The sequence below is a fragment of the Lepidochelys olivacea genome (assembly GCF_965140295.1).
Source record: "Lepidochelys olivacea isolate rLepOli2 genome assembly, chromosome: 5".
Classification (NCBI taxonomy): Eukaryota; Metazoa; Chordata; order Testudines; family Cheloniidae; genus Lepidochelys; species Lepidochelys olivacea.
In genome coordinates this window covers 45,678,016-45,692,224 of record NC_140415.1, presented here as the reverse complement: position 1 = coordinate 45,692,224, position 14,209 = coordinate 45,678,016, and the positions used below count along the sequence as shown (strand labels likewise).

Here is a 14,209-nt window from a genome sequence, read left to right as displayed (position 1 = left end):
AGGTGGTCTGACTGCAGATTGCAGACGGAGTGGAGCCACAGCTGAATGCAACACATATGGAGGCAGACATACGGCGTGACCGTGTTACATGCCACCATATGGCCCAGGAAGGAGAGGCACTGACAGACACACATTTGCAGATAGCGTCAGAGCACAGCGATAAGAGAAGTGAGGGCGGCCCAGCAGTCCATGGGAAGAAAGGTGCAGGCTGCCACAGAGTCTAGGCGTGCCCCTATGAAGGTGAGTGTGCAGATAGGGATGAGGATCGACTTTTCCTCATTGATGCCGATCCACAAGCTGACAAGGAGGGTGTGGAGGGTCTGGATGGTGGCAAGGAGAAAGGAGCAAGAGGGCTCCACAAGTGGCCAGTCATCCAGGTAGGGGAAGAGGGAATGGTCCAGGTCGTGCATATAAGCTGTCACGACCGCAAAGATCTTCATGAAGACATTGGGGAGAGGTAACACTGAGTTTAGAGGTGGTCCCCGTCGCGAGCTGCCCTTATGCCTGTGCCCATATTTCTTGTGCATACAGTGGGGCTTCGGTGCTGCCGCCGGTGCTGCATGGGAGAGGCCCATTGAAGTGCTCACCACCAGTGATGGGCACCATTCTGTGGATCTGTTGGAACCAGGTCTGGTTGCGCATGTGAGCGCACCTTCTCCTCCTCCAGATATTTGCAGAGGGGAAGTTCACGAGCTGCTTGAGTCCGGGATGGAAACTAGTGGCAGATGGAGCAATGAGACATGATGTGGGCTTCACCAAGACAGTAAAAGCAACAAGTGTGTTCACTGCTCACTGAAAAGGAGTGAGGTTCTGAGGCACAGTTCTTGAAGCTGGCTTGTTGGGGCATAGTCTCCAGGCCGGGGAGAAAGAAACCGCCCGAAGGGGAGAAGTCCAAGGAAAACTAACTACTAAAAACTAATGGACATCTATCTAACTATACACAGCAAAAATGAAGAGCAGTTTTCTTAGTGAGCTAAGAGCACTAAGGGGTTCCGACTCTGGCCATGCAGCAGTAAGAGAGAACTGGAGCGGCCTTGACCCACATAGCATCTTAAAGCCTCAGACACGCCATGCTGTTGATGCACGTGTGGGTCAACAGATACTACTATGCACAGTTCAAGTGTATCTGTATCAAGTGGAGTGCCCCAAGGGTCGGTCCTCGGGTCGGTTTTGTTCAATACCTTCATAAATGATCTGGAGGATGGTGTGGATTGCACCCTCAGCAAGTTTGCAGATGACACTAAACTGGGAGGAGAGGTAGATACGCTGGAGGGTAGGGATAGGATACAGAGGGACCTAGACAAATTCGAGGATTGGGCCAAAAGATATCTGATGAGGTTCAACAAGGACAAGTGCAGAGTCCTGCATTTAGGATGGAAGAATCCAATGCACCGCTACAGACTAGGGACTGAATGGCTCGGCAGCAGTTCTGCAGAAAAGGACCTAGGGGTTACAGTGGACGAGAAGCTGGATATGAGTCAACAGTGTGCCCTTGTTGCCAAGAAGGCCAATGGCATTTTGGGATGTATAAGTAGGGGCATTGCCAGCAGATTGAGGGACGTGATCGTTCCCCTCTATTCAACACTAGTGAGGCCTCATCTGGAGTACTGTGTCCAGTTTTGGGCCCCACACTACAAGAAGGATGTGGAAAAATTGGAAAGAGTCCAGCGGAGGGCAACAAAAATGATTAGGGGACTGGAACACATGACTTATGAGGAGAGGCTGAGGGAACTGGGGATCTTTAGTCTACGGAAGAGAAGAACGAGGGGGGATTCGATAGCTGCTTTCAACTACCTGAAAGGGGGCTCCAAAGAGGATGGATCTAGACAGTTCTCAGTGGTAGCAGATGACAGAACGAGGAGTAATGGTCTCAAGTTGCAGTGGGGGAGATTTAGGTTAGATATTAGGAAAAACTTTTTCACGAGGAGGGTGGTGAAACACTGGAATGCGTTACTTAGGGAGGTGGTGGAATCTCCTTCCTTGGAAGTTTTTAAGGTCAGGCTTGACAAAGCCCTGGCTGGGATGATTTAATTGGGGATCGGTCCTGCTTTGAGCAGGGGGTTGGACTAGATGACCTCCTGAGGTCCCTTCCAACCCTGATATTCTATGATTCTAGCTCTGGTGCATGGCACACATGCGCACCAACATTTTTTTTTAATAGAATATTAGGATTGGAAGGGACTCAGGAGGTCATCCAGTCCAACCCCCTGCTCAAAGCAGGACCAATCCCCAGTTTTTGCCCCAGATCCCTAAATGGCCCCCTCAAGGACTGAACTCACAACCCTGGGTTTAGCAGGCTAATGCTCAAACCACTGAGCTATCCATCCCTCCCCCCCACATAGGGACCATCATTCGAAGAAGAATAATAGGTGCCAAGGGTCCCTAATTTAAATTCTGCAGCACTATTAATTGATTATGAAATCATTCAATAACTTTTGGTATTATTTAAATAATTCTAAATACACCAGAAAGTGAGAGAGTGTATAACCAATGCACATTATTTACACAGTAGCAGAAATCTAGCAGTCCAGGAAAACTTAGGAGCGCTTTTTGGAATGTGACCAGCTGCAGAAGCAAGGGGAAATGCTACAGCACAAGGAGATGGCTGCCAGTTGGGGCTCCTAAGCTCCACTTCTGTAGGGCTTAAAACCTCTAGAAAGTGGTCACCCTTCTATAATGGTGTGGGACTCACCACCGTGGCACCTCCTGCTGGTCGTTCTGGGAATTAGCTCAGTCTTTTCACAGGGCACCCTCCTGTGGAGGTGTCTCGCCACCATCACTTCTTCTCTGGACCTGCGTTGCCTCAAGGATCGTGGAGTCCTCTTCAGGACACAGCCCTCTGGCCATGCCCCATTCCATTCTCCCCCACTTCCAGGGCAACAGCAGTCCTCTGTCCAGCCACTAGCCTCTGTGGCCGACTACAGCCCAAGGTTCTAGCTACTTGCCTCAGTGACAACCTGCAGCCCTTCACTGGCCATTCCCCTCCATGGCATGTGGGGGTGGGAGACCCAGGTCCGCCCACTACTCCAGCTCCTGACCCAAGGACCCCTCTAGGCAGCAGCCACGCGCTGCGCCTCCTTCAACCCCCGCTGTCCATTTCCCAGGGCCACTTTCCTGTAGCCCTAGCACCTTCTTTGCCCCATATCAGAGCTTCAGTCTTTCAGTCAGTCAGGTTGGAGCTCCCTCTTGCTTCCCTAACTCGGCCCAGCACTGCTCAGTCCCTCAGCCCTTCAGGGACCCAGTCCTTCTCACTGAGCTCCCAAAGGGGAACAACCTCCTCTGCCCTGCAGCTCTCTCTATATATGGGCCTGCTCTGCCCTGATTGGCTGTCTGCTGCACAGCCTCCCCATGGCTGCTTTTAACCCTTTTTCCGCTAGTGTGGGGCAGATGCCCCATCCCACTTCCCAGTTACAGAGCTCCACTGCTATGTGGCTTAGCACCTCACAGGACAGCTTCAGCAAGTTATCCAGCTAGCAGCTAGATACTGTAGTTTTTGTCAGGGACACTTACTGAGTGCACAAGACAGCAAGGATATGAAGGCTCAACTAAGGTTCTCTGAGACACCTTGTCTTTGTATTTCGGTATTTTCTAGAGATTAGGTTTTTTAAAAATATAAACAGCTTAGAATTCTCTGGCTTTAGGATATTTGTTTTTAAGGTACAATATTCTATTAAGTTGCATGCACTCTCGCTGTCACTCACACACACTTATAGGAAGAGGGTCTTTTTGTGGGGATTATTATAGTGTGTTCCACCACAGGAATTATTATAGTGTGTTCCACCTCAGTTCTGTGTTCTTAATGCAGGCGAAACTCTGATTATCTTCAAAGAGAAATCTGTCTATATAAAAACAGCAGAACTTTATTCTATGGTGCAGATTCTCTGCTGATATAAACGGATGTCCCTCTGTAGAAATCAAAGACTAATTTATGCTAGCCAGGAGTACAGCCCTGTATTTTCAACCATGGAGTATTTTTAAAGCATAGTGAAAGGTTATTGTTCATTGGTGAATTTGAACAAAACATCTGTATAGGAACTTTAACAGAACAGGGTTTTGTTTAAACTAGGCAAAAAAGTAGCCTTGGGAAGAAGTCCAAGGTTTTCCAGAGTAACTTTTGTTTGTCTTGTTTTTGGTAATGACCTGGTGTCACTAAGGATGTTTTTGTTCTTTCTTTTTTTTGTTTTTAAATGTCTTGCACATATTGTATTTCCCTGGATCATATTTCCTCACACTTCCTTAATTTTTTTTTATGTATATTGCAAAAATATTAGGACAGGCTTGACTTAAGACATCATTTTCTTCAGCTTCAATTTATATCACAGTGCAACTAGTTGTGATAGTCTTTTCCCAACAAATATTTAGTCTGTGGGATCATATATAAGTTTTAGTATTTAAGAATGTAATTTTAAATTCTTTTCTTTCCTATGTCACAAGCAGTTGTAGACAAAGTCTACAGATTAAGAATGTTTACTTTTTAAGATTAACTGCTACTACAGAACATACTATACTGCAGTGGTTCTCAACCAGGGGCCCAGGGCCCTCTGTGGGGCTGCGAGCAGGTTTCAGAGGGTCCACCAAGCAGGGCTTGCATTAGCCACTTGCTGAGGCCCAGGGTAGAAAGCGAAACCCCCACCACATGGGGCTGAAGCCCTGGGCCCTGAGCCCCGCCACCCGAGGATGAAGCCAAAGCCTAAGGAACTGAGCTTTTTGGGCCCCCTGTGGTGTGGGGTCCTGGGCAACTGCCCTGCTTGCTACCCCAATGCTGGCCCTGGCTTTTATATTCAGAAAAACAGTTGTTGTGGCACAGGTGGGACATGGAGTTTTTACAGCATGCTGGGGGGCCTCAGAAAGAAAAAGGTGGAGAACCCCTGCTATACTGTATTGTCACACATTGACTTGTAATATAGTAACTGATTGGCACTTAATTTCCATTTTCCAAATTACCTTAAAAAAAAAAGATTCTAGCTATTTTCATCCATTGTAGGCCACTGAGCATTAAAAATCAACAGAGTTGAACTTTCTATTAGATGTCATTAAAGTCCATTTTGTCCGATATCCAACATTCAACTGATCTTTTGAGCTACAATCCTGAAATTTGATCTATTCATTGAGGAAAATGTGAAATTAAACACTTCTATCATAAAGAAAAGGAGTGCCACAAGTCCTCCTTTTCTTTTTGTGGATACAGACTAACACGGCTGCTACTCTGAAACCATTTCTATCATAGGTCACCAATTCACAGATACTATATTAATTTCTTCTATGAAGAGTCATATTGGGAATGAGGCCTCCAACTTGGCAAATTTAAAGTAATCTGGGGTCACCAGGTCTCTTTAGGTCCTTTTAAACATTACAGGTAGCGACTATGTGATCTGGTAAGGTGACATGGGTTCAAATGCCAGCAATATGCAGATGACACCAAAATAACCCAGAATTTGGACAAGATCAGTTCAGGGATGGGAACAGCTGATTGAAGCTGAACCCAAGTAAGGGAGAAGCACTAGTACTGATGAGAAGAGGAAAGCACTTTCAAGAGTTTGCAACCACAGTGCAGTCTCCTTTATTTGAAGATACACACACACCTGAGCCATCCAGTCTGTAGTTGAGGAATGCTCCTGGATTCCTTGTTGATGCTGAGCTCTCACATAGAAGCATTTGCATATAACACACACTTTCTACTATCTCTGGCTGACTAGCAGACTCATCCTGTTCTAGTAGACAATGACCTGGCCTCAATTACACCTTTTCACCTTGTGTGGAATACAGCAATGCAGTATGCTTGGGCATGAAGCCATCAGCCCTTGGGAAACTTCAGAGGGTACAGAATGCTGCAGCATATCTCCTCAGCAACACAGGCTACTGTGAGCACATCAGACCTGTCCTGCACTTTCTACGCTGGTTTCCCATACAGTATCATACAATGGCTCCATGTCTAGTTGGCAGCCGGTATCTAGCAGAGTGCCCCAAGGGTCAGTCCTGGGACCGGTTTTGTTCAATATCTTCATTAATGATCTAGAGGATGGTGTGGATTGCACCCTCAGCAAGTTTGCAGATGACACTAAACTGGGAGGAGTGGTAGATATGCTGGAGGGTAGGGATAGGATACAGAGGGACCTAGACAAATTGGAGGATTGGGCCAAAAGAAACCTGATGAGGTCCAACAAGGACAAGTGCAGAGTCCTGCACTTAGGACGGAAGAATCCAATGCACCGCTACAGACTAGGGACCGAATGGCTAGGCAGCAGTTCTGCAGAGAAGGACCTAGGGGTGACAGTGGACGAGAAGCTGGATATGAGTCAACAGTGTGCCCTTGTTGCCAAAAAGGCCAATGGCATTTTGGGGTGTATAAGTAGGGGCATTGCCAGCAGATTGAGGGACGTGATCGTTCCCCTCTATTCGACATTGGTGAGGCCTCATCTGGAGTACTGTGTCCAGTTTTGGGCCCCACACTACAAGGATGTGGAGAAATTGGAGAGAGTCCAGCGAAGGGCAACAAAAATGATTAGGGGACTGGAACACATGAGGAGAGGCTGAGGAAACTGGGATTGTTTAGTCTACAGAAGAGAAGAATGAGGAGGGATTGATAGCTGCTTTTAACTAACTGAAAGGTGGATCCAAAGAGGATGGATCTAGACTATTCTCAGTGATAGCAGATGACAGGACAAAGAGTAATGGTCTCAAGTTGCAGTGGGGGAGATTTAGGTTGGATATTAGGAAAAACTTTTTCACTAGGAGGGTGGTGAAACACTGGAATGCGTTACCTAGGGAGGTGGTGGAATCCCCTTCCTTAGAAGTTTTTAAGGTCAGGCTTGACAGAGCTCTGGCTGGGATGATTTAGTTGGGATTGGTCCCGCTCTGGGCAGGGGGTTGGACTAGATGGCCTCCAGAGGTCCTTTCCAACTGTTATTCTATGATTCTATGATCTAGTCAACTGCAAGGTCTTGGGCCTTATCCTCAAACTCCTTTATGGCCTGGGGCCAGCATATCTAAAAGATTCCCTAAAGCTCCAGAATCAAAATCGTGGTAGACAACAGAACTCTTGACTCAATGAAACCTTCAACCGTAAGGCTAATGCTCACTTGTGCAGATGGCAGAGCTTCTTGGGGGGCAATCTGAGACTGGCAAAGTCACAGAAACTAAAGACCATCATAAACCTTCACATCTTCTGCTCCAAGTGCAAAGGTGCATTTTTTTGACCTAGCCATACAATGTCTGGTTTTAAAATGTTTGTTTTAAAACCCCACCGTAAAACCTATGCTGCCCACACAATTTTTCCCCTGGGGAAAGGGAAAGAGATAGAACCACATGTGACAGATGGTAGTCATATTGCTTAACACGCTACTGGAATGCACTCAGACACCATACTGATGACTATAGTTTAAGAACCTATATGAAATAGAATAGGATCAGTTGCATTAATTAGATTTTTACCAAAAAAGATGCTGAAGATGAACAAGTGTGCCCCAGGTGCTGATGTCAGTATCAAATCTACCTAAAGGACCTTGTCTTGATGGGCAAAAGAGATGCATTTATCAGTCATGTTAGCTCTAGATTGTTAGCTTAACATGACTGAAAAGCACCACCAAGGTGCAAACTAACATGTTTCAATGTGTGTTAGCTGGCTATGTTGTATCTCAGTAGTGGAGGCTGTTAAAGTTGCAAAATGTGGGAAGCAGGGAGATGTTAAAAGAAAAAGGAGCTCAGCTTTAGTTTTAACAATTTCAATTTGTTGGGGAGACATCCATATAGTTTCTATTTTATAATTTCTGTTATTGAAATACAATACCCACACACAGTCCCTCATAATATGGACAGGCTTTTACCAAAATTACTAGTTGAACCAAAAACTTTAAGCATTATAAACAACAACATACACGAAGCATTAAATCTGCAATGTTTGGTATGTAGGAATTACGAAGTCCAGCCTCTGATTTAACTGTAGCAGTATTTTACCTTCTTACATAGCTAGCATCTTGAATGGTCCTTAAGTGACTCAAAACTATATTCAAATATCACTGAAATGAAGCTACTTCTTAGAAGGGAGGGAATGGAATTTAGCCAGCTAGCTAGCACACAGCATGCTTCATGAAAGTGTAGAAGGGAGGAATAAAGGAATTTAGACCAAGGTCACCAGGAAAACCCCTACTCTTGCAAAAAGTGCTAAGGACCTTTAATACATGCAGAAACCCAGATTCTGAGGGCTCCATAACCCATGTGTAGTAGGATAAACCTCAGGGAATCATATCTTTGGAAGAACAAAGAACTGAATAAACTTTTATCAAGAGCTAATTCTATATTCATAGAGTTTAAGAGCAGAAGGGACAATTCTATCATCCTGTCTGACCTCCTGTATATCACAGGCCATTAAATTTCACCCAATTACCCCTGTGCTGAGATCAATACCTTGTCTATGACTAAAATGTAACGTCCAGAAAGGCAACCAGCCTTGATTTGAAGACACCAATGGGTGGAGAATCCATCATTTCTCTCGGTAGTTTGTTCTAATTGTTAATCACCCTCATTGTTAAAAATGTGTAATTAATCTATTCTCTTCCATTCTATTCAGGTTATCATGCTACATCTGTCATCATGGTATCTGAGCACACCTTCCAGAGATGCATTAAGTAACATCATTGGCATCTTTCATTTATGGTGCTTTCTTCATTCCTGATCTCCTCCTAGAGGAAAAATGTGTATGTGATTTAAACCTCTCCTTTTATTTAGCAAATTACTTTTTTTCAATATTATTTAGGATCAAATATATGTCTCTGTTTCTCCCAATTTCAGGTCTGTTGCTCTTGCTGATATAAGTCTTATCTTAGCAGGATTCTGACAGTTATTTGAAATGCAAGTTACCTGATAGTCTTCCACACATCAAAGCCATCCAGAGGCTTAGTGCTGTTTATATGTCCCCCAGCAAGATTTACTAGAGTCGGCAGCCAGTCAGAGATGTGGATCAGTTCATGACTTTCTACTCCCCTCTGTTTCAGTAAAGGACTTGCAACAAATCCTACTCCTCTCACTCCTCCTTCCCAGAGCGTCCACTTTCTTCCTCTTAGAGGCCAGTTATTTCCACCTCCCAAAGTCTGTCCTCCGTTATCTGAAATTACAGGTAAGCAAAATAAATTATTTTTAAAGACAAGTATTTTATAATGTGTTCGTTTTAAATAAATTTACATAACACAGGGATATCACAATCACTACATAATGCTAAATTCTACTAACAACTTCAGTTACATACACTACTACTCAACATTTTATGTGATGCTTTGCATCTTCAAAGCATATTACAAATATTAGCTAAAACCTCACAAAATCTTGCAGAAAGATAGTGTTACATATTCAAATGTGAAAAAAAACATAATGTGGCAGGAGAAGAGAGTGAATATTACTTTCAGGGGAAAAAAAAGCTTACCAACGTTTATAAAAGTGGGTGAGTGAGTTTTAATTTTTTTAGGTCTACAGGTTTATGTAACTAAACTTGACCTACAAGGAAACATATATATTCATGTCAGTTTCTTTCCACTGTTTTCAGGTCACTTGTTTTAGATGAACCAGAAACTATTTTCAAAAGTTTTAAAGATTCACAAAGCAAAGCTGTTTTTTTCCTACGCAAGTCTTTTAATCTACTGCCTGCTTTAGTTTTAATTATAATTGTATGTTGCGATTAAAAACCAGGAATGGGAACAATTGTGGGAGCAAAGGAACAAGAAGGTGCTGCATCTGATAAACCAGAGAAGACAGCCTTACTATCCTCACAATGAAACCAAATGATCTCATTCCTATTTAATTAACTAGGGATCAGTGTAAATTCCTGCTGTAGACACATAATCAGTTTAACCTGAGCAAGAAGGAGGATTTTCTTTGCTAAGGGGATAAAAGGGACTTTATCCATGTGACATCTCAAAGGTGGATACAAAGGGAATGAAAACTAAATTTTATTGAATTCTTCAATCTGATCCTCCAATAAATAAAATAAACTTTAAAAATAATAATGTACATTTTTATTGCACTTTTATTTCTCCATATCTGAAGCATTTTCAGATGAAAACACTTCTGAAAAGCAGCCATTCGTTTTTTGGAGGGTGGCAGCCAAGCAGGAAACTAGTATGCAAACTGACAGCCTAAGTTAGGCCCTTAAATCCATATTTAGATACTTTAAAAATGGCCCAATATTTCAAAAGTACAAAGTATTTCGTGGCCCTCACTGACTTAAAAAGGAGCTGCTGGGTGCTCAGCACTTTTGAAAAATCAAACCACTTATTTAAATGCCTGAATATGGATTATGGGCACCCAACTGAAAGCCTTGGCCTCACATCCACACAAAGCAGACAAGATATTAGCTCTTATGGAATCAAAGATCTCCACACAGTAAGTGCATGTAACTCAACTTATCACCCTTTATAAGGGCCAAGAGATGAATCTTTGGGATTTGAACTGTGGTTTCAGGGAGACTAGATTCTTCAGTTTTCTAAAGTCTGCAGTCAGAATTTGTGCCTAGGTAACTCTTACTGGCAGAAGAGATGTCCGCCACCTCTTGACCCAGCTGCTCCTTCATCGTTGGTGAAAGCAGATGGAGAGGGTGTGTTAGGGACATTGCAGGGGAAAGGAAGACCATGAGTAGTACAGAGAGAGGGCAGAGCAGAGCCGAGCCCTCCTACAGCTTTACTTTATAGTAGGGCCAGGTGACCGGGGGATCAGGGAGTCACCCAGCCTCCCTGCAGCACCTATCTCCACTACATCCGAGCAGAGCTTGGATATAGTGGAGAATCAAACTCTAGGTATTTTAAACCTGCTGCCTGTCACACAAAAATATATTCATTTTATATCTGCCTATTACTAGCTTGCAGGTTTACTTTGTTTTGAAAGATAACAGCAATTAAATATTAAGCAAATTCTGATAGATCACTATCTTATAGAATAGTGAAAAAAAAGTTGTATATTTCATGGGCCTTATCAAAATCTCTCATATTTAAATAATAATTTCCTCAGACCAATGTCTGTCCCCTCTGAAAATGTTTTCACGACCTTCATGTTATGTCAGTTTCATTACACCGTGGACTACTTGGATCAGGAACCCTGCCTAGTTTATAACCTGTACAGAGCTCAGAATATTGTCTCCACTTGGACTGTATGTCAACATAAACATAAAAATAATTAAAACAACATGAGTTTCCTTCCTTGGACACTTCATCTCACATGTACATTAAAAACAGACAATATATGAAACTCATTTATACTTCCTCTCGTTTTCTTCTCGGTAATAGTTACTTTCCCTCCCTTTCCTCACATTAGGAATTCTTTTTCAAGAGACCTCTTCTGTTTCACTTCCTGACTAAATTACCAAGAAATTTTTGCAGGAGAGGGGAAGGGAAAAGACTGATTTTTGTTTTGTTTTGGTGTTCCAACAGATATTTATTACTAGCTTTAGTCAGAAGAAAACCTAATAACTTTGGTGGGTGTTACATCTATTTTAAAAATAGATGTAACAGCTCCTATACTACTAAACAGAAAATTAGGGGTTTTTTTAGCATCTGGGTAATTTCTAATCTTAAATATCACTTCAAACATCAATAATGAGATGAAAGCAGCAACATGTAAAAAGCAAATTAATATAAACTCCAGAAACAACATAGTATCATAGTGCTAAAATATTAAAGCCATTAAATATTGTAAATAAAAATAGCAACCAAGAAAACAGTATTCAAGTGTGTACATGGGGGGACAGTTCTGTAGTCAGTAGGGGATGAGAATTACTTCTGTAAAGTTTTGTCAGGTGAAAGATTACAATCATATAAAAGGTACACAGAAACTATTTCACCAGTTACTGTCTTGTCTCCTCTTCTAGGAGAAGCCTGTGCAGGTAGTGGTGGCTAGTTTATTCAAGCAACACTGATCACCACCAATGTCTTACACTCTTTTTATGTGTTGACAGATGATCATACAAGCCAGAGACAGTAGGCAAATGTCATGCTAATTCTGTTAGATATAGCCAAGGTTTTTGAGAGAGTTGATCACAAAGTGCAGATGACTCACCTTCCTAGCCTGGCATGGGTAGTTGCATCCATTTCATACACTTTATAGACAACAAAAGGACTCTAGACAACTTTGCCATATCTTAGAAAATACAAACAAGCTAATAAACCAACAGAGCACGCTCTCCAAAACCCGATGGTAGGAAAGCTGCTTCTCTTTCCAGGGAGCTCTCTCACATGGAGGTCTGTAGGCCTTTATCTTCCCCTGCTCCTATTCAATGTGTGTATTCCCCCAGTACAAAACGTTAAGGCTTCAGTGACAACAATATGCAGATGAGCTCCAACTCCCTTTCATTCACAACAAAGGTAAACAACCTACCATCCCAGTGCCTGAGAGAAATAAGTAACTGGATGAAAAGCAGCTAGCTCCTAATCAAACAGAGGTAATGCTAGTGGGAAGCACTTAAAAAAAAAAAAAAAAACCTGGTACAGCAATGACTTCAGCCTATACTGAGGACATTGGTCCTTGGATTATCAGAGTAGTGCAGTCTTGGGAGCCATATTGAACTTTAACTGCTCATGGATGTTCAGACAGCAGTAGCCAGAAACGCCAAAAGGAGAGCCAAGCGCCTTTCCTTTAAGATACAGACCCATCCACAGTATTTGCCACATCCAGTCTAGATTACTGAAAAGTATTGTACACAGGGTGGATTGATTTAAATTAAAGCGATATAAATCACTGATGTTAATCATGATTTAAATCAGCAAGCAGGAAACCTTGATTTGAATAATTGATTTTAATGTCTAGTACTTTTTTGTTATTTTCCTAAAGAAAAGTTGATAACCATTAAAACATTTTGGTTTGCAACTAAAGGTAGCCTTTGGTGCTTCTTTTTGTTAACCAGCAGGGCATACTATATCTATACACATTTAAATAACTATGTAGCTAAGGCACTACTTGATTTGCAATATTGCTGAAATTACAGATCCTGCAATATTAGGCTTCCTCTGCAATTTTTATTTTAATTAGCTTACTTTGCACAGTCCATAATTTTGCATATATTTTAAGCATGCAATTAGTACTACACTAACATTCAGTGCCTGTAAAATATAAAAGGCTAACATGACTGGGCTCGATTTCTACAGCACTCATGTTAAGACTTTTAATCCTCTGAATTTTATATTGTACTGGTCACTTTTTTTTTAAATGAATGTAATATAGTTGCAGCAAAATATCTGGTTATCCAAAAAATTAGCAGGCATGACATAGTACTTGAGCATTTTTCTTTAAGAAAAATTTGTTGGAATGATATAAAGATCTACTATGGCTTTTCCAAATTACCAGTATTAATAAAGGTCCATTATTACTTTTCTGCAAATTTTCCACATCTTGTATCTAACTCAGCTGCAATTATTTGAAGATCATCCTGCAATTCACGGAGGGCTTATATACAGCTTAATTTACAAGTCTCAATTTTTTTCATTATGTTAGAAAATGGTGAATGATGCATTTAGAATCATAGAATATTTGGGTTGGAAGAGACCTCAGGAGGTCATCTAGTCCAATCCCCTGCTCAAAGCAGGACCAACACCAGCTAAATGATCCCAGCCAAGGCTTTGTCAAGCCGAGCCTTAAAAACCTCTAAGGATGGAGATTCCGCCATCTCCCTAGGTAACCCATTCCAGTGCTTCACCACCCTCCTAGTGAAATAGTGTTTCCTAATATCCAACCTAGACCTCCCACACTGCAACTTGAGACCATTGCTTCTTGTTCTGTCATCTGCCACCACTGAGAACAGCCTAGCTCCAACCTCTTTAGAACCCCCCGCTTCAGGTAACTGAAGGCTGCTATCAAATCCCACCCCCCGACTCTTCTCTTCTGCAGAGTAACCCCAGTTCCCTCAGCCTCTCCTCGTAAGTCATGTGCCCTAACCCCTAATAATTTTTGTTGCCCTCCAATGGACTCTCTCCAATTTGTCCACGTCCCTTCTGTAGTGGGGGGAACAAAACTGGACGCAATACTCCAGGTATGGCCTCACCAGTGCCAAATGGAGGGGAATACTCACTTCCCTCGATCTGTTGGCAATGCTCCTATGAATACAGCCCAATATGCCATTGGCCTTCTTGGCAACAAGGGCAACTAGTTCCCCAGCTTTTCATCCATTGTAATTACCAGGTCCTTTTCTGCAGAACTGCTGCCTAGCCAGTCAGTCCCCAACCTGTAGCGGTGATTC

The 14,209-nt window shown here is 42.6% G+C and overlaps 1 protein-coding gene across 2 annotated transcripts in view; it reads right to left on the bottom strand.

Moving 5' to 3' along the window:
* ARSB (arylsulfatase B) overlaps nt 1-14,209 on the bottom strand; it is a 99,698-nt gene that overhangs the window by 36,332 nt on the left and 49,157 nt on the right. For both annotated transcript variants that reach the window (XM_084628363.1, XM_084628364.1), the window contains exon 5: nt 8,857-9,100. In XM_084628363.1, coding sequence (XP_084484489.1) covers nt 8,857-9,100 — 244 coding nt within the window. The remainder of the gene's footprint in view (nt 1-8,856; nt 9,101-14,209) is intronic.